General features: G+C 37.8%; 3 protein-coding genes across 4 annotated transcripts; all 3 read right to left on the reverse strand.

Moving 5' to 3' along the window:
* Nucleotides 1-569: 569 nt before the first annotated feature.
* LOC116029395 (putative pentatricopeptide repeat-containing protein At3g13770, mitochondrial) lies at nucleotides 570-10,178 on the reverse strand. 2 transcript variants are annotated; one of them, XM_031271383.1, is made up of 9 exons: nucleotides 9,783-10,178; nucleotides 8,353-8,948; nucleotides 7,679-8,260; nucleotides 6,245-7,553; nucleotides 2,757-2,814; nucleotides 2,199-2,271; nucleotides 1,437-1,618; nucleotides 1,021-1,304; nucleotides 570-826 (listed from the first exon to the last, which is right to left on the reverse strand). In XM_031271383.1, exons 2-4 carry the CDS (start codon nucleotides 8,372-8,374, stop codon nucleotides 6,496-6,498), a joined length of 1,662 nt encoding a protein of 553 aa, XP_031127243.1. In that variant the 5' UTR covers nucleotides 8,375-8,948; nucleotides 9,783-10,178; the 3' UTR covers nucleotides 570-826; nucleotides 1,021-1,304; nucleotides 1,437-1,618; nucleotides 2,199-2,271; nucleotides 2,757-2,814; nucleotides 6,245-6,495. The 2 variants fall into 2 exon arrangements, with proteins under 2 accessions (XP_031127243.1, XP_031127242.1); XM_031271382.1 differs by having other exon boundaries at nucleotides 570-1,304.
* Nucleotides 10,179-14,145: 3,967 nt separating this feature from the next.
* LOC116029789 (serine/threonine-protein kinase BLUS1-like) lies at nucleotides 14,146-16,721 on the reverse strand. Its single transcript, XM_031271831.1, has 4 exons — nucleotides 15,595-16,721; nucleotides 14,614-14,718; nucleotides 14,423-14,491; nucleotides 14,146-14,341 (listed from the first exon to the last, which is right to left on the reverse strand). The coding sequence occupies exons 1-4, from the start codon at nucleotides 16,719-16,721 to the stop codon at nucleotides 14,146-14,148; spliced, it is 1,497 nt and encodes a 498-aa protein (XP_031127691.1).
* Nucleotides 16,722-17,794: 1,073 nt separating this feature from the next.
* Nucleotides 17,795-24,316, reverse strand: LOC116028465. The gene is made up of 16 exons (XM_031270185.1): nucleotides 24,161-24,316; nucleotides 23,952-24,042; nucleotides 23,222-23,396; nucleotides 23,029-23,134; nucleotides 22,720-22,802; nucleotides 22,561-22,587; nucleotides 22,351-22,433; nucleotides 22,036-22,146; nucleotides 21,620-21,700; nucleotides 21,442-21,506; nucleotides 20,591-20,647; nucleotides 20,288-20,359; nucleotides 19,870-20,118; nucleotides 19,061-19,176; nucleotides 18,769-18,864; nucleotides 17,795-18,187 (listed from the first exon to the last, which is right to left on the reverse strand). The coding sequence occupies exons 1-16, from the start codon at nucleotides 24,209-24,211 to the stop codon at nucleotides 18,034-18,036; spliced, it is 1,617 nt and encodes a 538-aa protein (XP_031126045.1). The 5' UTR covers nucleotides 24,212-24,316; the 3' UTR covers nucleotides 17,795-18,033.
* Between the last annotated feature and the right edge of the window lie 1,340 nt (nucleotides 24,317-25,656).

The following is a 25,656-nucleotide window of genomic DNA, read 5'->3' on the forward strand; positions in this document are numbered from 1 at the left end:
AGGTAAAAGAGATAGAATAAAATAAATGAAATGCTTATTTTAAGGTTAAAATGTTCATTTATCATAAAAGCGAGAAAACTACTAATTTTAAAATAATTGAGGAGAAAAGGTAAAATAGGTAGAATAAAATAAATGAAATGCTTATTTTAAGGCTAAAATGTTCATTTATCATTAAAGCAAGAAAACTATCACTTTTAAAATAATTGAGGAGACAAACATGAATATGTTATTAATACAAATAACCAAATTAATAAATAAATAGTTAATAAAAGAATCATCAAATTATGTTATTACTGCCGTGCATTTTATCGCAGTACTAATACATAATTAAAATTAAAAATGTTTTTATTGATATTGTTTAATATTTAATAAATAAGTATAATATACGTAGTAATATTTAAGAAATAGATAGGGAAAGAAGGCAAAGTCATTGCTCTTTTTTTTATTCCAATTAAAAGAAATTGAGAGGGGAAAGAATGCAATGTCATTGCCTTCTCTCCAATTAAAAGAAAAAGAAAGAGAAAGTATGAAAGAAAGGTAATGGCATTACCTTTTTATGGAAATTCAAATTCATAATAATCCTATGAGTACTTTACTAAAATAAGTCTAGGTTTAAAAATACATAAAATTGTCTTGTCTCCTCAAAATGTACACATTCTAGGTAATGACTCCGTATCTGAAGACCAAGACCTCTGTGGGATTTCATGATTGTCATATACAGCCAGTTGTAGTTTTTATGGATAGAAATTGAATTTGCCATATCTTGTATCATTATGGACCTCCATTGAGGTGAGTTCATCACATCACAGAATGAATGCTACTTGATCTGGGAATAGAGAACAGTAGCTTATTATATATCCTACATTCAATCAGAGAATTCTGAAGAACAACATAAAAGGGTAATTATGATCTGATAACTTGTCTGTCATGTTCAATTGCAGCAAGTCCAGATATTGCATTCAAAAAGCTTATATAATTAAGTGGCATAGTTAGATGGCATTCCTTCTCCATGCAACTTACAGAATATGTTGATAGCATCCTCGTAAAGCCCCTATTGAGAAAAGCCCGAAATCATGGCAGTGCAGGAAACAACATCCCTTTCTGGCAGACCTACAAACACAAGTCGAGTTTCGTGTACCCTACCAGCCTTGGCATACATATCAAGAAGTAAGCTTTCAACATACATATGGAACGTAAAGGGCGTCTTGAACACGAGACTATGGATTTGCCTTTCGAATTGGATACCAAACGTAGCCATACAAGACGTGGCACTGTTGCAAAAGTGAACTCATTTGGCTCCATTCCTACAGTGGACAAAACAAATTAATTTGTCTTATGATGGGACAGGGAATTGTACTATATCACCTCTGATACTACTTCAAAGTTTTGATTGAATACACCCCCCGTAATAATGGGATAATAGATTTGGTATGCACCTGGATTTGTTGAGTCGTAAGTTAATAGTGAGTTCCCGTCTTCCCTACTCCACACAGGTCGATGAAGTCCATCGAAATGCCATAGCTCTTGATAAGGTTGCCTGTTTCCGTTGGCTTGTTACTCAGGCCACATCGATGGCATGATCATGCCCAGAAAGTTACTTTTCTATTGGGGAACCAGTCTGCAAATGTTAAGAATTAAACAATAGTTTGATCAATAAATGCTATACGCAAACTATAAATTACATGCATGGACATCTCCAATTAAACAAGGATGGAAGTCTTTAAGTTTGTTGGGGGAAAACAACAGTCCTTAACTTGTTCACAAGTTGAATATAGTTGCTCGTGATACTGTTTTACATCTTGCGGTTTATGAATATAGGGACCCACCTATTCAGACATCTTGCGGTTTATGAATATAGGGACCCACCTATTCAGACAATGACGGAAGGTTACTCCAAAGGCAAGCAACATTATGGGTATGGTGAGAGATATTCATATGAACATGTCAGAGTGTAAATGTTTTACAGATGTCTGATGCAATAGGTGAGGTGGTCCACAATTCACCTGATTGGTTAAAATAATTTTTGGTTGAGTGAGGGCAATAACAATATTAAAGTGTAAACGATTTCGAGTGTGCTTATTGCAAATTGCAATATTAGCTAACCTAGCGAAATATCATCACAAATGGTGTCATTGATCTAATCTAAAACCGGGAGTTCTTAAATAGCTATTACAACTAAAGGGTTTCATCGTACTTACTTCAGCAGCAAAGAGAGTATCAACGTTAAAATCGATTCTTGGGTTAACAACTGCGAGTTCTCATTGATAAGGACTGTAGACAAATAAACATTCAATCAGGAAAAAAATTTAAAGCAACAAAGCATTAAATACGACCCAACAATCGTAAAGTTTAAATTTTATGAGCAGGATTACCAACAGGCAACAGCCACTTATCAAAAGAACGAAGAAATAAACACACTGTAGCCTCATATGATAGTAGATTTGTAACAATAGGCCTAACTGCAGGAGTACGTTATATTCGTTTCCCGATTATTAGCATAAAATATCCCCCATCTTCCATTTGCATTACCACCAACCATCTATGATATACGAAACACCACCCACCTAAACTTCAACTCAAGGACTGTTATAGCGTTTCAGCAACTATACCATCTCTTAGAGTAACAACTATCGAAAAAATCACCAAAAAATGACTTAAAGGCCTCGTATTTCATCAATTTTGTAACTGAGACAGTTGTATTTTAGTGAAGACATTTCATCAATGATAAATTAGATGAATGATCCGTTAAGTCTAACCTCCACTTGGCGCTGTAGGTATTAGACATGGTTAATGATCTCATCCAGCACCTGAAATCTGCAAAGGAAATGATCACGAAATTAGCAAGTTAGAAGGGAAATGGATTTATAGGCTTAAAAAGGAGCAATGACTTTCAGCAAGTTGAATGCCAACTACCGACTTACCGAGTGCCATCTAAATGAAAGAATTGTCCTAAAGACCTATTATAAAGGTCAGAGATGGTGTATACGACTCCCATGCATGGATTCTGGAAGAAAATGTATGCAACATAACCGGTTTCCAAGAATTTGATCCCAGGGATGAACTCTTGGTTACTACACCAAGTTGATCCTTATTATGAAATGGCCACTACAAGCTTCTTTCAAGGTGGAGAAAGAATGGCATATACTTTAGCTGTGAACTATAGCTTATAAGGTTGAATTTGAACCTTAGCATAGTTTGAGACCTAGCAATAATTCACCAGGGAGATGCAGAACCACAAGACACTATGGGATACCTTCAACTAAGCTTTTTCCAAAGTGAAACACTGTTCTACCTACTAAAGACAGATGGTTGTACTCTATACTATTTAGTTTACTATTTTTGACCAAGATTCTGCCCTACAAAATAGTGATGTTTTTACACAAAGTACAATTCAAGCATCGAATTGTATTTTCACATTCTTGGAATAAGAACTAACATTAAATATCATTGCAGTTGATCAATGAAACCTTTCATTAAATATCAATGGACTTGAGAAATCATGTTAGTGCCTTAGCAATGGCTTGGATAGCATGCAATGATGATCTCTGTAGCATTGGGAAGCGTCCTCTCTTTGCAATGGTTTCACATAATAAAAAGGACTGAGGATAATAGAGGCAATAAAAGCATTATATCCAATTAGTCAAGGACCTCAGAGCAAATCAGATCGAAGAAAAGGCTCTTGTAGGCAGTCTTAGTATTCTATAGCTAGTTAGCACTTAGCAGTTAATCAAGAGAAGGAAAGCCCCTTCTAGAGTTCTAGGCATGGGTTCTTCAATGTTGCCAAACATCATCATGCATAAGGTTTCTTTATGGGTGCCACTACATTATCTCAGCGCACAATAAAATTCTGACCATGCATTTAAACCAAACACATTCGTTTTTAAAATTAAATGTATTATGACTATATATAATAAGAATAATGAATTTAATTCCATCTGTAGGTAGGATTAGGGCCCACACCCAGTCACACATCTTAATTCTTATGCACCAAAGAGTGTTTCCACAGGACCACAGTGGGTGAAATTTCTTCACACTTAACCTCCTTTTACATCTAATTTGAATGCCAGCTAACAATGTCTTCAAAATTTAAGAGCACCAGGCTTCAGCTATTCAACCTATATTTGACCAAATTTAAGAGCACGGCCTGACCAGAACCTGCTGTATCACCTAATGATATGGGCAACAATCAATGATATGAATAACAGCCTGATCCCCAAAGATTACCCACCTAGATAACAATTCCCCGTAATCTCTTTCAAATTCCTATAAAGATTGTTATAATTTAATATTGGGCTAGGATCACTGAACTGGGCTATAATGCACATGGGCCAAACCACACTAAAAGCTAGTCTAACCCATAGCCTTATAAAGGCATATTTACTCTCTTATTTTATCAATGTGGGATTCTTAACGCTCCCCCCCTCAAGTGGACAACCGGGCCATTCTTAACGCTCCCCCTCAAGTGGACAACCGGGCCATTTGCTCCCCCCCTCAAGTGGACAACCGGGCCATTCTTAACGCTCCCCCTCAAGTGGACAACCGGGCCATTTTGAACCGGGCCATTCTTAACGCTCCCCCTCAAGTGGACAACCGGGCCATTTTGAATCTAACCGGTCCCCCCCTCAAGTGGACAACCGGGCCATTCTTAACGCTCCCCCTCAAGTGGACAACCGGGCCATTTTGAATCGGGCCATTCTTAACGCTCCCCCTCAAGTGGACAACCGGGCCATTTTGAATCTAACCGGTCCCCCCCTCAAGTGGACAACCGGGCCATTCTTAACGCTCCCCCTCAAGTGGACAACCGGGCCATTTGCTCCCCCCCTCAAGTGGACAACCGGGCCATTCTTAACGCTCCCCCTCAAGTGGACAACCGGGCCATTTTGAACCGGGCCATTCTTAACGCTCCCCCTCAAGTGGACAACCGGGCCATTTTGAATCTAACCGGTCCCCCCCTCAAGTGGACAACCGGGCCATTCTTAACGCTCCCCCTCAAGTGGACAACCGGGCCATTTGCTCCCCCCCTCAAGTGGACAACCGGGCCATTCTTAACGCTCCCCCTCAAGTGGACAACCGGGCCATTTTGAACCGGGCCATTCTTAACGCTCCCCCTCAAGTGGACAACCGGGCCATTTTGAATCTAACCGGTCCCCCCCTCAAGTGGACAACCGGGCCATTCTTAACGCTCCCCCTCAAGTGGACAACCGGGCCATTTGCTCCCCCCCTCAAGTGGACAACCGGGCCATTCTTAACGCTCCCCCTCAAGTGGACAACCGGGCCATTTTGAACCGGGCCATTCTTAACGCTCCCCCTCAAGTGGACAACCGGGCCATTTTGAATCTAACCGGTCCCCCCCTCAAGTGGACAACCGGGCCATTCTTAACGCTCCCCCTCAAGTGGACAACCGGGCCATTTTGAACCGGGCCATTCTTAACGCTCCCCCTCAAGTGGACAACCGGGCCATTTTGAATCTAACCGGTCCCCCCCTCAAGTGGACAACCGGGCCATTCTTAACGCTCCCCCTCAAGTGGACAACCGGGCCATTTTGAATCTAACGAAAGCTCTGGACGCCACCACCATCTAACCGGTTGACCACTTGAAATTGGATCGGACCCTCCCCTTGAAACGAAAGCTCTGGACGCCACCACCAATACCCATAACCGGGGTGTACACAAAGTGGACCGAACAATACCCATAACCAGGGTGTACACAAAGTGGACCGAACAGGCTTTGATACCATGTTATAATTTAATATTGGGCTAGGATCACTGAACTGGGCTATAATGCACATGGGCCAAACCACACTAAAAGATTGAATCCAACCAATTTAGCTAGTCTAACCCATAGCCTTATAAAGGCATATTTACTCTCTTATTTTATCAATGTGGGATTCTTAACAAAGATTATCTACTTCTATGATGTTTTACCAGATGAGAGACCTATTCAACCAAAAGGGTGGGAAAAAAAAAGGATAACATCAGTCCATTTTTTAACAAGGAACAACCGCAGAATTCTCTTTGGTTTACATCGAGTAAGAAGTGTGAACAAGATGTCATCTGTCACTGAATTGACAAGAATGGCTTCCAAGATGACACAAAACTGGGAATCCATGTAAAGCAAAAAGTTAATCGGGAGCTTGAACGGATATTAAACCTAAGACCTCTTGAGGTTCAGCCTATGCTTACACTAATACACTATAAGCTCCTCAAGCAAAAAATTTAAACATCAGCAAGAATGACAAGCAAACCTTTTTATTGGTGCAAAAGCAATCACAGCTTAGTCTCGAGAAGGTATTTCAGTTCTGCCTTGTTCCATGAACTAAACGTACTGTAATATCTGTGTTCTGCAGAATGAGACTAATTCAGTTGAATCTCAATCAGACCCCGATAAACTCTCCCAATGTCCCACAGGCTAAAGCAGCATTTTTTCCCTCCTCTTCTTCTGCTTATCCTAGTTGACATTTTACTAGGATAAAATGCTATGCAGGGTTTAGTTCAGTTAAACACAGCTCATTCCTGGCTCCTTCACCACTAACTTCTCTTCCATCAACTTCCTTACTCTTCTTGCATCTCCCCACCTTCCTGCAGATGCATATATGTTAGAAAGGATGACATAATTCCCCGCGCATCCTGGCTCGATTTCCAGGAGGCGATTGCCTACGAGTTCACCAATGTCGACATTCAGGTGAAAACTGCAGGCACCTAAAACTGAGCCCAAAATGGAGGTGCTCGGTTCAAAAGGCATCTGTTGAATAAACTGATAAGCCCTCTCTACTTGGCCGGATCTGCCAAGCAAATCAACAACACAACCATAGTGCTCCATCCCAAGATCAACCTTGTTCTCTCCTGCAACCAACTCATTGAAGATGTCCAGGCCTGTCTCCTCCATTCCTCCATGGCTGCAGCCCGATAACACAGCTAAAAACGTGATGCTGTCCGGGCTAGTTTCATCTTCTTCTCTCATCTTTCTGAACAGATCAACTGCCTCTCTTCCCATCCCGTGTTTGCTGTAACCAACGAGCATGGTGTTCCACGTGCTGACAGTTCTTTCAGACATGCTGTCAAATATCCTTCTAGCATAAATGAGGTTTCCACACTTGGAGTACATGTCAATAAGAGAATTCTGAAGGACCACATAAAAAGGTAGTTCTGATCTGATAACATGGCCATGAACTTGTCTGCCATGTTCAATTGCAGCAAGTCCAGATATTGCATTCAACAGGCTTGTATAAGTGACATAGTTAGATGGCATTCCTTCTCCCTGCAACTTACAGAATATGTCGATAGCATCCTCGTAAAGCCCCTGTTGAGAAAAGCCCGAAATCATGGCAGTGCAGGAAACAACATCCCTTTCTGGCAGACCTGAAAACACAAGTCGAGCTTCGTGTACCCTACCAGCTTTGGCATACATATCAAGAAGTGAACTTCCAACATACATATGAGACGCAAAGGGAGTCTTGATCAAGAGACTGTGGATTTGCCTTCCGAATTGGAGACCAAATGTACCCATACAAGATGTGAGCACCGTGGCAAAAGTGAACTCGTTTGGTTCCATTCCTGCAGCGGACAAAACAGATGAATTTAGTCTTATGATCACAGGGAACCGTACTATACACCAATGCCCACTCATTCCAATATAGCTGAATCAAGTGTAATCTTAATGATTCCTCACAAGAAATTACCTGATCTCAACATCTGAACGAAAAGATCGAGAGCTTCAAAGAAATTCCCTCTCTGAGCATAGGCAGAAATCATCGCAGTCCAAGCCACCACATTCCTCTCAGGCATTTCATCAAACACCCATCTAGCATCCCCCAAAAGCTCACATTTTACATAGAAAACAATCAGCCTAGTCCTGAGAAAGACAGCAGGGTGGTAAAGCGTCTTGATCATGTGGGCATGCAGCCTTTGCCCTTCCCTTATCGCCCTCTGTTTTATACATTCGTTTAGCAGACTGTTATAGTCCTTGAAACCCATCTTCACTCCTTGTTTGCCCATCTCAATCAAAGCTTCTGTTAAGTCACCATCGGAGCATAGAGCTTCAAGAATCGAAACATTTGGAGGGGAAGAATGCAAGGTTTGTTTTTGGAGGTAAATCCATGGGATCTTCAGGATGGAAGAAAGAAAATGTTTGGTACCATAAAAAGAAGTAGATTTCTTGAGCATCCCTTTAGGTTCCCTAAATTGGGTGAATCTGTTCAGCTCTGCCAGGAAATATATGTATAATGTGCAGACCGAATATTTTTTGATGCGCCATAGTGAAACTACACATTTATATTTTATATATATCATATATTATATACTCAACAATTGCCAGAAAACAATAAAAAAGCACAGTTTTTTCCCGAAAGTATACCTCTGCACGTTCTTCCACTCATCGACCCTCTGCACAAACTTCAGCCCTTGTCCGTTGATCTCCCCTCCACTGGTGATCCCGACCAGGGGTGGGCATTTCGATATTCGGTTCGGTTTTTTCGGTTTAGGTTTGTTCGGTTAAAAAAAAAAAAATGAAACCATCCGGTTTAATATTATAGCTCGGTTTGGTTTGAAAAAATTCGGAATTGGTTTGGCTCGATATTTAGTTCGGTTTAGGAAGTCCAATTCTCAACAAGACTCCTAAATTCCAGCAATCCTCAAGAAATATGCTCATAAATCAAGCAAAAAATGAAATGTAGAGCACGAGTTTCAGTGACATAATGGTTGAAGATTCATTTTCCCAATCTTACAAGATCCTTTAAAGATTGAAAATATTCTAACATGAAAGAGAAAAGGAAGTCATACCAAATCCAAATTGCTGCTCAAGGCGAATTCCAATAAAAGTCAAGCTCAACAGTCAACATGTTAGCAAGCAAATGGACAACCCCTGCATGCAACCATATGCAAGTGAAAAGCCTCCATCCTTGATGATCATTCACTATCTTGTTCCATTCCAGTGCACCCAATTTTTCCGGTCTGCACAAGAACCAATATAAATTACTCAGCAATAACTAATCTTGTTCTGTTTTTTTATTCTGCTTCAGAAACACATGAAAGCACACACAAACATGTACAGCCTTCTGATCTTCTTATTACTCATATTCCACTCAGTAGTACAGCATATAAATCCAACAAAAATGATTGGTATAAACAAATCATACATGCTAATTGGTAGAACTTACACCTACCCTTCAAAGATCATACATGCTAATTGGTATAAACAGATCTGAACAGAAGAATAATTCTTAAATATTGGTCCTCAGAAAAATTTAGGCAAACTAACAGTTATTTAAGTAAAAACAATGCCAACCTTCTGCTAAGTTAGCATACCCAATGCATTAAATCAACATACCCAATGCAACAATTGGCAATGGAACACTTTTCTGGATTTTCTAATCAGAATCCTTTTACAGTAATCTTGAAAAACTAAGTAGATGGCTTAGCAGTTGGATCAAGAGAAAAATTCAGCAATCACTGCCCTTCACTTACTAAAGTATTTAGCTGTCTAACTTGTATAGAAAAGTTCTTCCCCTTTATAGTTTAGCTATTCAATATTTGCTTTATTTATTCTTTCTTACCCCCTAAAAAGAAAAGAAAAAAATCTCAACATTTGAACACCAGACCGCTGCATTCGCTTCTGGAACACCAGTAATGGCAATCAATTGAATAGCTTGGATACTGGAAGCCAGGTTTGCATGACTATATGAATTACTAATACACAATCAGTGAGAAAACCATAAATCAACAAATTGAGACACACAATGTCTTGATTCTACACACAGATATCTAACAAGAAATTGAAACACCTACCTTGAATTTGGAAGTGACCGGAGGAGGAGCCCTCGTCGAAGTCTGTGGAGGAGCTCCGGTGTCTGGTTCACGGTGGCCAAGGGCAAGGCGCTGGCGGCCTCTGTTTCGCGGCGGACGGCGGACAGCGGACTGTACTCTGTAGAGCGAAGGAGAAACCAAGAGGCGAGAAGGCTGGAGGGCGAGAGTGGAGATTGGAGGCGGCGACTACTGACCAGGTTGATTAAGCTCAACCCCCGAAAACTTCCACTTCCTCAATCAATTCCACTTCAAGGAACTAACTATTGAAGAGCCCAGAAAGGAAATGCAAAGATAATGAACCAGAGACACACAGAGAACAGGAGGAGGTCATCAACTTTCTTAAACTATTATTATCATTGTCAGAAGCAGAAACTGCTTGGTACACACAGCTTCAATGGCAGTCGGTCAAGTGCACATATATTTTTTCTGTTTTTATGTATGCTCCGAAAAGGGGTTTCCGATTTTTCTTTTCTTTTGCATTTTACATAGTGAATTCTTTTTTAGGTCCTACGGTTATTGGGGCGCGTTTTCAATTTTAGTCCGCTTTAATTATTTTTGTCACATTGAGTTCACATTTATTAGACATGTTTCACTTTTGGTCCAAGCGTTAAATATTCCGTCTAACGGCTGTCTGAGGCAGGGCTAATTTTGTCTTTTTACTCTGGTCTCCTCCCTTTACCCTTTCAGTACCCACTTAACATCTCCGCCATCGGAGCCCTCACATGCCTCCTCATCTTTGTGTTAATTAAGCTTCGCAGCGACCACAGGCGCATGCCGGGACCCACCGCGATTGTCTCCAAGCTCCTCGCTATTTGGCACGCCACTGCGGTGAGATCGCCCGCCATTGTAGTGCCGACGCCGCTCTTTGCTCTCCATACATTTTCAATAATGCCGCTATTTTCTCTCCAGACACAGTAAGATGTCGTTCAAATTTAGAAAGATAAATGTGAATTGATGGGATGATGATGTACATGCTAACAAAAAAAGAACATTATGTAGAAACTGAAAGACTATGGTCGCAAACCAGCTTGAGCTCTGCACCCAAGCAAGCCACATTTGCGCATTATCCATTGCCTCTGCATTAATTATTCTCAATGCACTCTCAATGGCACTAATGATGGCAAGGGGGGAATTGCAAAACAAAAGCATCAACAGCAGGCATGTATTTACAAACACCCTGCGCAATTTCAACGAGAACTTTGTAGATCCCAGATGATTCCAATATATGTCAGTTGCCAGTGGCGCTCTCTCTACTTTCCACTAATTTCTATGAGGTTGCAACTCTATGACATAAAAGAATCTTCCATATGGCCTTCTCTTCTCATTGCGAAGATCCTGAAGTGCCTTCTTATTTGCACAAATATTAAGACTCCAACTAGGGAGTGATGGAAGGAAGAAAAAAAAAACACGAAATGTCAGAAAATCAGAACGAAACAAAAAAATGTCAACAAAAAGCAAAATGCACTCTACGTGGATAAGTATGAAGCTTGTATTTCTTTGGTGGCCCCACTTAAGGGGACAAAATTCCTTCCTCCTGCAAGACTCACTGACACACTCTCTCTCCCCTCTCTTTCATCCACCTCACCCCATTTTATCTTAAAACCTGTGCAAAATCCACAAATGTGGAAGGCCTTAGTTGTATATACATCCTTAAAGACCACAAGTGCAACCCCAGCTCCCCAAGCTCGTCCATCTTTGTAGGATGCCATTTCCATTTCCAGATCAGCTCTCAATTCTTGTAACTTTCTCAATCTCTCCTCATATGAGAAACCCAGCTGATTAGCAACTTGATACCATAACTCTTTGCATCTCCTCTATATGTCACGCAACCTCTCCAGCAAACCACTTTCACCCCCTCCATTATCATCATCCTCGGACAGTCGATCTTTTTGCCTATATTCCAAAGAAAATCATCTTCAAAGTATTCGATTGGCAAGGTTGGTAGGCATACCCATGCAAGAATCTTTTCAGTATTGTTCTTTGAAGGATTAAAGTTTGGCTCTCACTTTTGAACAATTAGATACGAGCAATGAAATAGCCTCCCTCTAGATCAATCAACTCCATGTTTCATTCCAGTTTCCACATCGTCTGAAACCGTCGAATAAGGTAGTTGTACCCTACCAGTCTTCCCAGGAGCCGAATGATCAACGACTGTCGTCATGGCCGTCTGAGTCGTTTTTTCTCCTCCTTGGTAACTCGGATTCTTGGGCAATCCGGGTCCTCAGCGTCATCCATATCATCGTCGTCCGAGATGTTGTCGTCTTCATCTTCCTCTTCTTGGTTGTGCTCCTTAGTGCCCTTAAGGACCTGGCTATAGTTCGTTGTAGGCAATGTCGCTGCGTCTATCTTGGGTTGGCTTCTTGTCGTTGTCATTAGCTTCTCCGGGACAAAGTCCAGTTGGGTGGTGTTGGAGACATTTGCAGCTGAGGATTCTGAAAGCTTGGTCTTTTTCTTGCTACATTCAAAGAGTTTCTTGAACTTCCGGTGGGCGTTGGCCAGTATCCAGTGGTGCGTTGGAGAGAGCATTTTCAATAATGAATTTCTTTTAAAATTCTAAAAATCTAAAAAATAAGAGGCAGAATATGAGCATTGGGAACAACTAGTTGTGAGATTTAGGGGTCGTTTAAAAGTCTAAATTGAATACCGCCAAACTTTTAAAGTTAGTAAAAGTTTTTAAAAGTCTATGAAAGTCATGATTGAATACACCCCCTAATTATGTCCCAAAAATATTTTTGCTCTTGATCAAACACATAAATTTAAGAATAATAATATATAGTTTTTAGTTTGTAGGAAACAATTTGTTATAGATTTATAGAAATAGCATTTTTCTTCAATTTTTTTTGCTAGACCTATAAATGTCTTATTTTAAATATTAGAAACTTTATACTCCGTAATATTTTATTCTGAGAATACATTAATTTTATGTACAATATTACGAAATGGAGAATTGGAGAAGTGGAAAAAGAAAAATTGGAAAAGTTGTTTACTAAATTCATTTTTCCAAATTCATTTTCCACCCCATTCTTCCAATTCTTATAAAAAATTGGAGAGATAGAAATCAGTGGTTACTTTTCTTACGAGTTAATTTCATTTTTGGTCTTAGACTTATAGGTGACAGTTCGCTTTTAATCCTTTTTTTTCAGAGCATCCACTTTTGGTCCTAATATTATTGTAAGATGACCATTTTTAGTCCTCTATCAACAAAACAGTTTAAATGTCGTTAAATACAAGGGCATTTCAGTCTTCAATTATGGATTTTTTCAAAAAAAAAATAAACATAAAAATATAGTGGATCAACCTACTTTGTATAAAAAAAAATCTAAATGTCCTTGTATTTAACTATATTTTAATGATTTTGTTGATGGAGAACCAAAAATGGTCATGTCACAATAATACTAGGACCAAAAGTAGATGTTCTGATAAAAAATGACTAAAAGTGACTTGTCACATATAAATCTAGGACCAAAAATGGAATTAACTCCTTTTCTTACTCAATAGCTTAGGCATTATATGCTTTCCACTAGTATTATTTTTCTCATATATATGGACCCGGGATTTACCTTGCAAGGTAGACTATGTCCATGTTCATAATTTTAAAACTCTGTGTTCATAAGTTTAGAACTCAATGTATGTTTCCAATTTTAGAACTCTATATTCACAATTTTAGATCTCAATATACAAAATTACATTACTAAAAAATTATGAACATAGAGTTCTACAATTATAAGCATAGAGTTCTAAAATTGTAAACATAAAAATGAGTCTACTTTGTAAGGTAGATCCGAGTCCATAGCATAACAACCGAATTGCAAAATATTAAATCGAGTTTTAAAAGCCTTATATGTTTCTAGTATAAATCAATTGGTTCATTATTTCACTAAATTAAATTAAACCTCACACGTAGTCCAATATTGTTAAACACGCTCAAGGGGAGGGATATGATGTTGGAGAAAGTCAGTTAACGTAAAATTGAAGCCCTTTGCTACCTAGCAGTCAATTTATTGTGTGGAACATAACAAAAGGTATATTTATAAAAAAAAGTATTTTTTTAATATATTAAAAGTACATTATTCGTGTACTGAATGTACATTATATAAAATAGTACACTTTCAGTACTCAAATAATATATATTCCCTGGATACAATGTACATTTTTAATATACTAAAAATTATATTATTTATGTATTGAATGTACATTATTTGATAGTAGTATGGTTCACACAATAATGATTGTAGCTGGCTACTTCCATTCATGCATTCAAATATTGGATCTCATTTTAGTATTCAAATCCTCTAGTTAATAGGAGGTCAGTGATTATTTTTCTCCTGTTTGTCAGCATTGTTATTTACTGTATATTGCATTTTTGTGAGGCATTATCCCCCATATTTTGATCAAATAATTCTGGGGTTTGAACACTATTATTTCTCTCTGTTCCTATCCTTAGGGTCTGATTGGCCCTGATTGGCCTCAGCTTCACCGATGTCTTCTCTGATCTTTCTTCTTCATCATCCCCCATATATTCATCATCTTCAAACAATTTTCTATACAAACAAGTTCAATAATAGATCAGATCAGAAGAGGTTTAAAGATCAGAATTAGCTAATTGTTTACATTATACGTACCTCTTGGCCGTCTTGAAAAACCGCAACTTCAGTGGTACTTCTTTAACGATATCACAGTAAGATTCTAGACTGTACACCACATGTGAAATTTGTGCGTAATTAGCAATAAACAATAATTTTATATATATATATATATATATATGAGGAGTTAATTGGATAGGTTTTTTTTTTTTTTTTTGTTAAATACCTACCTGGTGGGGAATAAATTGAAGTTGAGATCAAGTGCTTCATCATCAAACTCATTATCAAAGCTTTCATCAGGCCGGCCAGGGATTGAAATGTGAGATTTCGGCCTCCTTAATATCATACCATATATAAATGCAGTAAAGTAAATTATCCCAGAATCTAATCAGGCCAGGCTTGCTTAAAACAAATTAAAGTGTTTAATTTACAGAAACATCATTGTACACAAGCTTAGGAAGATTATATTATTGGTGGGACTCATAGCAGTATAGCAAGGTAGCACATCAATGTATAAACGTAGTATAACGATAACTGTTGAACATTCAATATATACACTCGCATAAATGTGCAATAAATCTAAGTATCAATTTAGCATTTTAGTTAAAATAGAACACAAGCATATTTTGAGCGATTTGGTATAAGAGTAACCCCATGCAAAATGTTTAAAAAGTATGTTCCCCATGTAATTAAAATGTCTAAAAAGTTCGTTCCCCATGCAAAAGGTCTACTCCCATGCAACATAGGCCCAGTTTGCTAACATAGTTAACTTATCATCTAATTTTGACTTATTTGACTACTATTAGTTGTTTGACTTAGTTAAATATTCAATGTAAGTGTTTGATTAATTAGCTTTTTGTAACAGCTTATTGCTCTAAAATGTTAAAATTCAAAAAGTTACTCAAACCAGATTTTTCCACAACTTTTTGATAAAATCGTTTTGCATGTAATCAGATATCAGTTTACCAAATATCTTTCTACAATCAATTAGTCAAATTCACTAACACAATCAGCTAAGAGCTAAGCTATTTATCAAACACCACATAGAACTCGTGCTTCAATTATAACTTCAGAAGGGTTGATAAGTTTCAAGAGCAAGCTGAATGCAAAAGGTCTAAAAAAAATATGTTTAGGCTTTAGTTAAGATGAAAGATGTGTTTGAATTATAAGTAAAGAAGGGTTGATAAGTTTGAAGAGCGAGCTGAGCTTACCTGTTTTTAACAGCCGGAGAGTAGTCAGAGGGCGAGGAGGAGTTGAAATCGGAGTTTTCCATTATGTTTTCATCATCAATCACAACATGCTGAAAGTGTGATTTCAACGCGGACTTCTTCAACCCCTTAATCCTGCTGAAAAACTCATGTTTCAGAAGGCTACGAGCAGAGGGCCTATCCGCAGGGTTCCACGCCACACATTCTGCCACCATCTTCTCAAACTCCCTCGAAAATGACCTTTCTTCCTCTCCTCTCTCACCTTCCATTATCTTATTCTTCCCCTTCTCCTTAATCCCCTCTTTTCTTTCTCCTTCTAACTGGTAATTCTTGGGAAGCCTTTTGGTTTCAATTATTCCCCTGATCATAACCTCAAGGGCCTCGCGATTCGGAACTCTGATTCCCCCATAAGCCAATTCCAGGGCAGTGATTCCCACCAGCCAAATATCTGCAGCCTTTCCATTCCCACCATTACTATTATTGTAAGCCTCCGGTGCGGCGGCCCAAGTGGAAATCTGGGTGGCCGGTAAAGCGGAATGAGAAGAACATTCCGGATTGGAAACTTGGTGTTCGTAAAGCGTGGCGGCGAAACCCAGCAGGATTTGAGGGCCGCTCTTGACGTAAACGTGGCCGGCGGTGACGTCGCCGTGGAGGATCTTGGCGCCGTGGAGAAACCGCAGCGCCTTAAGGACCGGTCTCAGGGCCACGGAGATGAACGCTTCCGGGAACCCATACGGGAATTTTTCGGCCACGATTGACCGGAGCGAGCCCCGTTCCGGGAACGGCATCACGACGCAGAGATCGTCCGTTAGCCTGTTGACGAAATGGGCTTCCACTGGCATCAAGTTCTTGTGATTATACGGCAAAGCATAGTTTCTTGTAAAGATTTCTCGGTGCAATAACGTTGTTGTTGAATTGCCTTCTTCACGGCGGCGATTCGCCGCTTTCTTGACGCAAAGAAAGTCGTTAGAAAAAGTAACCATTGTGCCATCGAGGACGGAGTGGACTACTTTGTAGACGGGAATGTTAGCGGAATCTCTGCCAATTGGGTCGTCGGAGATGATCTTGTACACCATTTGTGAGTCGAGATTCACGAGGTAGTTGCGAAAACGAGCTTCATTGATAGCCATCTCTGATCTTAAAAGCGATTCAATTCGCCTGAGATCTCATGGCAGTGTTAATTGCAGTGAAGATCAGAAATAGATAGGAACATTAACAGTAGGGTTTAAGAGAGGTTTATGCAGATAGTGAAGGAGGGAAAGCCAGCAGTTAGGTAGTTTATTAGTAACGTAACTACCTTTTCATCAAAATCTGAAATTAGTAATAATTCATTGAAATGAAATATTCAAGAATCAGGCTTTACATGCATACCAGATTGTAAAGGAAAAAAAATGTCAAACTAAATAGGTAAATTATTATTTTGGAGGTGTTTAGAAAATCATTTATCAGCTAAAGTCAGGCTTATAAGTGTTTTCTAAATAACTTTTTAACTTAACTTATTCATTTTAAAAGTTCAAATTTTAAAAGTTCAATTTACATACCCTTAACAGTTGCTAGCTATTGTACGTAATGTAGAGCACGACATCTGAATTAGCCGTTTATGTTGAGAAATTGTATTTTTTAATATTAAATTATTATTAACTACGCATATTTCATTATAATATAACATTATATTAATAATAAAACAAAAAATAATTATTAACAACAATAAATTGTAAAAGTACTTTTTTTTAGTACTACTGACTCTATTACAATGTAATAGACTCCCATTATCCATGTGGAAGTGTTAATCGGGACAACGAATGCCACTAGACTACAAGGTCTTTGGCATAAAAGTACTTTAAGAGTTAAGTAAATAGCATAATATATTTATGCCCTTATAGATTATATTATTTATATATAATCAGCTAAGGGTAAACAATTAATTTATGTTTTCAAAAAAAAAAAAAAAACTAATTTATCAAACACAATACTATCAACTGATCAAATCAACTAACACAATAAGCATAAGTTAATTGCCAAACACTCTTTTTGTGCAATTAAATCATCGAACTTAAAAAGTATACAATTAAACCATTAAACAAGTTAGAATCCAATCATATAATTACTTACATGACATATACTAAGAATTGCCCTTTATTCTACCTATCATATTAGTTGGGATGAAAAATTGAAATGTTTTTAACTTAAATTGTCTTAAAAGAAATCATTAAAATGTCTCAATTGCACATATTTTGCTTGTTTGATGGTTAAGTACACACTTTTTAAGTTTAGTAGTCAAACTGCACAAAAGCAAAAAATTCTTTAACCTATTTGACACTTGTTCCATTGTAAAATGTTCAAGAATCAAATTTAGCATGCAATGCCTTCTACAAATATCTATAATTCTACACAAGCTTATGAAGAGAAAGGCTCATTATTATTCAAATCTAACTACTAATTCTAGTTTCCCTCAGTCAATGCTAACTGCAAGGCATGCTCAGCTTCCTTCAAGAAAAGGCTGGTGAGTTGCTTTTGCCCATGGCGGTATACTATGCTACACCACCTGTTTCTGCTTAGCAATTTGTTCTCTTTGGTGCCATTATTATCGCATTTGCTGCAAGAAATGAGTTTGCAAAGAATGTGGATCAAATAGTTTTAATAAATGAGCAGAATACCAACATGCAAAACCGATGCTTTTAGGAGAGAGGTGATGGAGAGGCGTCAAAGTAGGCCGAAGCCTGCAGGCCAGCCCTAAACCGCCCTGTGGTGGTTTAGGGTTGTCGGGTTGAAGCCCTAACAAGCACTTGAAGTTGGCCTATGGGGCCTGCATGAGGCGGGCTGTTGAAGAATTCTAGCCCACGGGCTGATCCACAAAGGCCTACAAAATTACTACCTGTGATTGGGTGGGCTAGCCTGCATTGACACCCCTAATCACATGTCCAATGGGACAGAGGTATTGCATGGACCATGCTGTCTGGACCAAAAATAAAAAGTACATTATTTTTGTACTGAAGGTACATTATTTTTGTACTGTAGGTACATTATTTGATAGTATATATCAAATAATGTACCTTCAGTACAAAAATAATGTACTTTTTATTATTGGTCCACACAGCGGTCCATGCAATAATGATTGTACCATGATAGAGGAGGGTTAGTAACTATATCAAGGGAAATGCAATGTATAAAACATACCTTTGGTAATCCACTGAATTATCTATGGAGCGAGCACTGCGAAGTAATTCAGCGTCATTCTCCTCTCTCCCAGAACCTTCTTCAAGCTCCGTCATCCTTAAACACATGAGTTTCACCAAGTCAAAAGACGGGCATTTTCGTTGATATATCTATATTTCATCAGCAATTTAGGTCAAATGATCGATTATATTTTAAACTCAGTACCATGTAGAATAAAAACGCACAGATAAGAAAATGGTTGCCTACAATATTATAGCTTTAGCATGACTATAGTTCAAAACATGGCAATTACTTCATGTTAAGCAGATCGACAAGCACTTGCAGGGCTCCAGAATCACCACATGCCTCCCAAATTGCTGCTCGAACTTCGGCATCAGAAGGTTGCCTTTGGCCTCCAGGTCCAACAAGCTTCATAACAAATAAGTACTAGGTTAATGACCAACAATAACAACCAGGTAGAAGAACTTCGGGATAATCTGGGTTCGATTCCCTTGGGCCAGCTCCTATGCCTCTCGGAGCGAGTATGGATTAGTTGGGTGGACCCGGACCGTTAAACGGACGGAGAAAGAACTAGAACTCCTCATGGGTTTACATCAAAAAAAAAAGAAAAAAAAAAAACAATAACAACCAGGTTACTGGATACTATTGTATTGTGCTTATGATGAAACAAAGTCCACTCTAAAGGAAATTAGAATATTACCACAAAAAACAAAACTAATTCGTCTATTAAGAGTCCCACATTGAAAATAAAATATAAGAGAGAACATATGGGTTTATGGTTAGACTAGCTAATTGATTGGATTTCAATCTGTTAGTGTGGTTTGACCCATGTGCATTATAGCCCAGTTGAGTGACATTAGCCCAATCTTAGATTATAACATCGTCAAAGTGCAGAATTGTTAAATTAAATAGCAAAGCAAACATCCCTTGATATAGACGAATCCTTTCCAACCATTGTGAAGATACTATAGCTATATGGCATTAAAACTAGACAAAGGCACAAGACTTCTCGCATTTCTTTGTAGGAGTACTATTTTCTTTATGCGCTCTTTCTTTTTCTATCAGAAATTGAATTAAGAGCAATACAGAGAGAAAACAAACCTCTGTAAGTAATGATGTGACCTTATAAAGCTCATCATCTTTCATTGCTATTGTTCTCAAGGCAGTCAAGAAATCCTCGGGGAAAACAAGCCTATTCAAGTAAGAGGGCATCTTCCGCTGACCGCTCCAACTATAGGCACTGATACTATTACTGGGGCATTTATCATTGTTTTCTATTCGAGGCATACATGGAGGAAAAAATCCATCTTTCAACAAAGTTCTTGGTAAGAGACACCTCAATTCAGCTTTCTGCACACACCAAAAGGGTTGAGACAACAGAGAAGAGAAAATGTTATAGACATGTCTTCAAAGAGATGGAAAATTCACACTTGAAATTTTTTTTTAAAAAAATATCAAATTGGAATGTTTGGAAATGTTAAATTACACATTCTCGTTTTTCCAAAAAAATGTTTCTTGCCTGTGCTTCAAGAAGCTGTGATTTGGACTCGGCGAAAGCAATGCCCTGAATAGCCCCCACAGGGTAATGAACCTTCAATGTCAAATAGAAATATCAAAGTAAGATAAATATTTTGTATATACATATACATCTACACAAAGCTGGCAAAGACAAGGGGCTGATAATGATATTCAGATCAAAATTCTCTTCCTTTCTGGTGAAACATTGGCCAGAGGTCTATCTATGGCTGTGAACTATTTAGAAAAATTTCTGAAATAAGGAAAAGATTTGGCAGGATTTAGATAGATTCATAGATTAGATTACCATGAGATAGTCATCTGGATTATCCTCCATTACAAATCCATACAGGTAAAGCAGCTCCTGTATAATCAGTGGGTCAATTTCAGTTCTTATAATGAGTGATCTAGCATGGAAAAATAATTTTCAGAAATATACTTCCAGTTTAACTGCACTGGTACAGATAAAAGTCCTCCCATTGCACCAAGAAAAATTCATCTTCTTTGGTGAGTTATTACAGAAAATACGGAGAAGGTAAAGAAGGATATCGATAAGTATAAGCTCTACCAATAAACTTTTAAATGAGACCATGCAAGTATAAGGCGATTTGATGTAAAACATCAAACATAATAAAATAATCTAGCCCAAACACGTATTAAAAACAAACACCTGCTGCCTTTTTTTTTTGTTAGACCACGAGGTGTCCTGAATAAGCCCTAACTATAGGAAGGGCCTTTAAGCCCATACCATACTCAGACTAAGGAAAAGTGGACATTTGACCGACTCTGCTCAAGTTTACTAGTTTAGTGGTCAATATTTGCTATGACAGTTTGAAACAGACAGTTAACAAAACATAAATGGAGCAGGTCATTCATCAACATCTCTATAGCAAATAAAATGTAGCCTACTAGGGGGTAACCCCAACCAAGATGGCTAAGGATACAAACTTATAACCACAAGATCACGAGTTCGAATCCAAGCCTTCTTAGTTTGAGCCAGCCAGCTATGGGCAACCTAGGCTGATTTACTTTCTTCTGGTCCTTTGCCCGCTAGGGTCACAAGGAGAGGTTTACCCAGTCACTCCCTCGGGTAGTGGCTGCAAGTTTTCCCCGTCACCCCAAAAATGTAGCCTACCACAATTAAAAAGAAGACTGTACCTCATTTCCCTTGTTGCCATAACTAATTAATATCTCTTCGCCACTATGGATAGGAACTTCTCCAACTTTGGAATTAGGAAGAAAATAATTATAATCAATAAGATATATCAGCAACAGGAAACTGAAGTAATTCAGCATCAAGAAAACATAAAATTAAAAAATAAGGAGAAGATGATACCTGAAAGAAGGTACATAGAAAATGGGGTTCCAGTTGTAAGTCCTGTTGCATCAACTTCCCATGTAGCTGTGGCCCTTACACCTGGGCATAATTATATCAGAAAGTCATAGGCATGTAAAATTTTTTAAATCTAGGTGATACAAATAAAATAAAAAAGCTATGAATTCACACCAAATGAAACAATCAGCTAATTCCTCAATTAGTTTAACTGTAAGCAACAAATAACTGAAACCATATGTTTAATGTTACATTTACAAAGAAGTCCTTCATTCTTTCTTTAAATAGTTAAAAGTCTATAAAAGTAAAACTAATATAAGAACATTCCTAATCTGATATACAAATCAACACAAGTTGTTCAAATATAAAAAGAACTAAGGTAACCTTATTAATGTATAGCAATAATAACTGCAACTTACCATGGTTGCAAAAATCAATGCCTGGGACAATACCCTCTACCCAAACTGTATCTTCTCCTGATTTAGATGCAACAGTTGTGTCTTTTTTTGCAGATTCATCAGACACAGGTTCTGAGTTAAATGTTGTTCAGTACAGACAGAAATAAATTATTAGAATACTCAACAGAAAAGTTTTTTTCAGCAGTAAAAGAAATGTCTGAATAGTGAACAACATACTGTGACCTCACTTTTTCATATCTTCATTATCCAATTTGTCACTAAGAATATGATTACTAAAAGTTTCAGAATCTCCAAATTTCATAGGAATTCATGTACCTTGTCCTTCTGAACTTTTTGGAAATACATAGGAATGTGGAAGAGGTATATTTTGTGCTCGACTCCAAAATATGGAATTTGCCCTAGGATAAATATAGTTTTGCAACATAAGCTGCTTGTTCATGATAATACATGAACATTGCAGTACAAGGAAAATCAAGCACCATAAGCAGCAAAAAGCAAGGAAGCAGCATTGTGAAAGATGTGTACCATAGGAAGTCCTCAAAGCTCACTTCACTGTCAAATGTTAAAAGGAAAAAAAAAATGATAAAATAGATATTGATAGCAGAAATATGGTAATAGAATCCGCAAAAGAAGGTTGAGTTCTGATCACATTGGTGGTAATGATCATAGAACAGCTTCACACACCTTTCAGGGCATCCATCAAGAGTTAAAAGTTTCTCAGCCAACTTCTTCACTTTCTCATGAAAAAGATACTGCAGTTTTTGCCTCTGCAACATATGCTTGCGATCAATCCATTATGATCAACCTCAAATGTTATTATGTTAACTTGTAGTCAAGCATGATAATTCAAAAAGTACATATCTATAGTATAAGTGCCAAAGACCTAAATCATCATATCTTAGTGTGAGCTACCATCAGCAGACTTCACAGATGGAAACATCTAACGACTATCTTATGTTAATCATAGCACCATCATATATTAAGAGACTAGACCTGCAAATCAGTTGCCTGATACAATGTAGTTCCCTTCAGCTCAGAGAGCTCATCATCTGAAAACCAAAGGGTATTCCCAAATTCGGTTGGAAGAATATCAAAATACCTATTAAGATAATCACACAGCATTACTATCATTTTATAAAAGGACAAACTTGCAGTGGGAGCATAAAAATTATTGACCATTGCATACGGTTTCCAAGAAGAGTTCTTCCGTAGGCGTTCCACCATTAGAAACAAAATAATCAAGAACCTGTCATCTACTTCCTCTTCCTCAAACATGGCCCGGCAATGGGGTCCAAGAAGTGGGTCTTGAAGCACCCTCATAGGAGTTATAATTAAATCAAGTGGAACCACCAGCAGTATCCCTGAAATTTTCAACACCACTAAAAATAACACATTTATTCATCCGAAGTCCAAACTATATAGAGACTCAGATGTATACATTGCCAAAGCACTACTACTTTTTTCAATTTCTACCAGATAAACATGAGCAATGACAATGTGAAAAGTAAGAGACTGTCACTACGTGATCATTCTTTGCAAGAACATGAATTCACCTTCAAAAGTCAATTGAAACCTAGGAAGCATGAACTCTAGAAGAAGCCATCACAAAAAAAAAATTAAAAAAAAAAAAATAAATAAATAATTGATTGGGGAAAAATTAGAGAGTACGGACTGACAAGAGAAATTTTTTTCTTGAAGTACAAAAGAAACATGAAGAGTAAACACTATATTTCTCAGATCAAAAGCATCATCATTCATTGGATTGCTTTACTAGGCTTCACAAGTTAACACCACAAAGCTGAAACTCTGAAAGTATCCTTTTCTGGTCAGTTTTCAAACCTTCCAGCCACCACAGTTTAAAAGATTGAATATTTAGCATTCAATGAAAAATCACTGAAAAGCTACTTTGAGATTACCATCACAGACATCATTAGAGGAAAAAATTCCAAACCCTTTGTTCGAACCGCTGTACTTGATACTGCTACCGCGTAGCTCCACTTTATTCAACTGAAATCAAGTTGTGATTAAATAAAAATAACATTTTTCATAGGTGTGTGGATTTTTTTTGGCGAATAAAAAGATAAACAAATGAGAGAGTGAACACTCGAGTAAAGTTCTATTATACCTGTAGCCACTGGAGAAACCGTTCAAGCTTGACTTCTTGGGCGTCCGCCATTGTTGCGTCACAGTGCTCTGTGTACTGGGGAGTTTAAACTTTCGGCGTAGAAGGAAAGGAACGATGTTACAAGATTTCAATTAAAATTTTGATCCTCAGACCTCAGTCAGTTATCGAAGAGGTCTCCCATGTGATAAAATTATTTAGGGAAATTATTTTATACAATATGGTGTGTATGTTTATTTATTTATTTATTTTTTTTGAAAGCAAAAATCATGATAGATTACTGCATTAACACTAAAATAAGTCGGAGGGACCATTAACAATGAAATGAAGTCGAGAGGGACAGAGCCCCAATACAAAGTGTTAGTATAACTATAGATCAATGAGACAAGAGAAGAGTTATCGAATTAGAAGATTTAGGGACTAAGCTAATAGAGCAAACAAGAAAAGAATACACAAAATCCCAACAATCATTATTCATTAGTAGTAATTCCAATATATGAACGAAACTCGATGTTAGGAACTGTTAGCTAATGATGTAGGTTGGAGCAATCCGTGTAGAGCTTGACTGTTGACTCCTCGAAGCCCTGTAACATGACTACGTACCAAGAGGCGAGTCTCCACTGAACCCTTCCAGACAGGACCACCTGCGGAGAGCATGCAGACGACCAGGACCGATCGCCCGAGAAAACATGAGGATTTAGTCCACCCAGAAGATAATGCCCTATAGTTTCGGAATCACTAAAGTATCACAGAATACTATGGATCTATAACCAAAATCAATAATAGAGTGTCGGAAGCGCTCTGACTAGTTAAAATGAAAAGAGACAGTTGAGGCATAACTTAACTCACTTAATAAAAGTAAAGTTTTTGGCCCACCGTATTTACCCTGAGAGGTGTGAGCCTAGTATAATCCAATTGAGTGTTCGTACGGAAGATGAACGAAAACAATGAGGTGATTGGATATAAAGCGAGTTAGTAGCTGCGCTCAAGGGATTACGCAGAGACCCAAAGTTGATTTTAAGCAAACATATTCTTCTGTTATTGATGACATTTTGTTCCGCTATTTGATATCACTAGCAGAAAAATTAATTAAAATTTAATATGTACTTGATAGACGTCGTGACCGCTTATTTATATAAGTCACTAGACGCTGATATATATATATATATATATATATATATATATATATATATATATATATGAAAATCCCCAAAGGTATTCAAAACTCCAAGATGAGAGAGATGAATGATCAAAACATTTATAGCATCAAATTATAGAGGTTATTATATGGTTTGAAGCAATAGGGTAGAATGTGGTATACCCGTTTAAGTGAATTCCTCATGAAGGAAGGATATGTAAATTATGAGATTTGTCCATGCATCTTTATTAAGAAATCATCTAATGGTTTCTACATTATATCTAGTTATGTTGATGACATAAATATTGCTGGGACACAAAAGGATCTTATGGAAGCCTGTTCATATTTAAAAATGGAATTT

This window comes from Ipomoea triloba, chromosome 9 (genome assembly GCF_003576645.1).
Source record: "Ipomoea triloba cultivar NCNSP0323 chromosome 9, ASM357664v1".
Lineage (NCBI taxonomy): Eukaryota > Viridiplantae > Streptophyta > Magnoliopsida > Solanales > Convolvulaceae > Ipomoea > Ipomoea triloba.

Bases quoted from the DNA above. Each gene is read 5' to 3' on its own strand.
- LOC116029789 (XM_031271831.1), bottom strand. From the start codon at position 16,721: ATGGCTATCAATGAAGCTCGTTTTCGCAACTACCTCGTGAATCTCGAC. The intron at 14,719-15,594 runs GTAAGCTCAGCT...TATGATATTAAG, and splicing joins TCTCCGGCTGTTAAAAACAG to GAGGCCGAAATCTCACATTT. The intron at 14,492-14,613 runs GTAGGTATTTAA...TGTGGTGTACAG, and splicing joins TTCAATTTATTCCCCACCAG to TCTAGAATCTTACTGTGATA.
- LOC116028465 (XM_031270185.1), bottom strand. From the start codon at position 24,211: ATGGCGGACGCCCAAGAAGTCAAGCTTGAACGGTTTCTCCAGTGGCTA. The intron at 22,803-23,028 runs GTCTAGTCTCTT...CATATGTTGCAG, and splicing joins ATCAGGCAACTGATTTGCAG to AGGCAAAAACTGCAGTATCT. The intron at 20,648-21,441 runs GTACAGTCTTCT...CTGATTATACAG, and splicing joins ATGGCAACAAGGGAAATGAG to GAGCTGCTTTACCTGTATGG.
- LOC116029395 (XM_031271383.1), bottom strand. From the start codon at position 8,374: ATGAGTGGAAGAACGTGCAGAG. The intron at 8,261-8,352 runs GTATACTTTCGG...ATAAATGTGTAG, and splicing joins GAGTGGAAGAACGTGCAGAG to TTTCACTATGGCGCATCAAA. The intron at 7,554-7,678 runs GTAATTTCTTGT...TGTCCGCTGCAG, and splicing joins CGTTCAGATGTTGAGATCAG to GAATGGAACCAAACGAGTTC.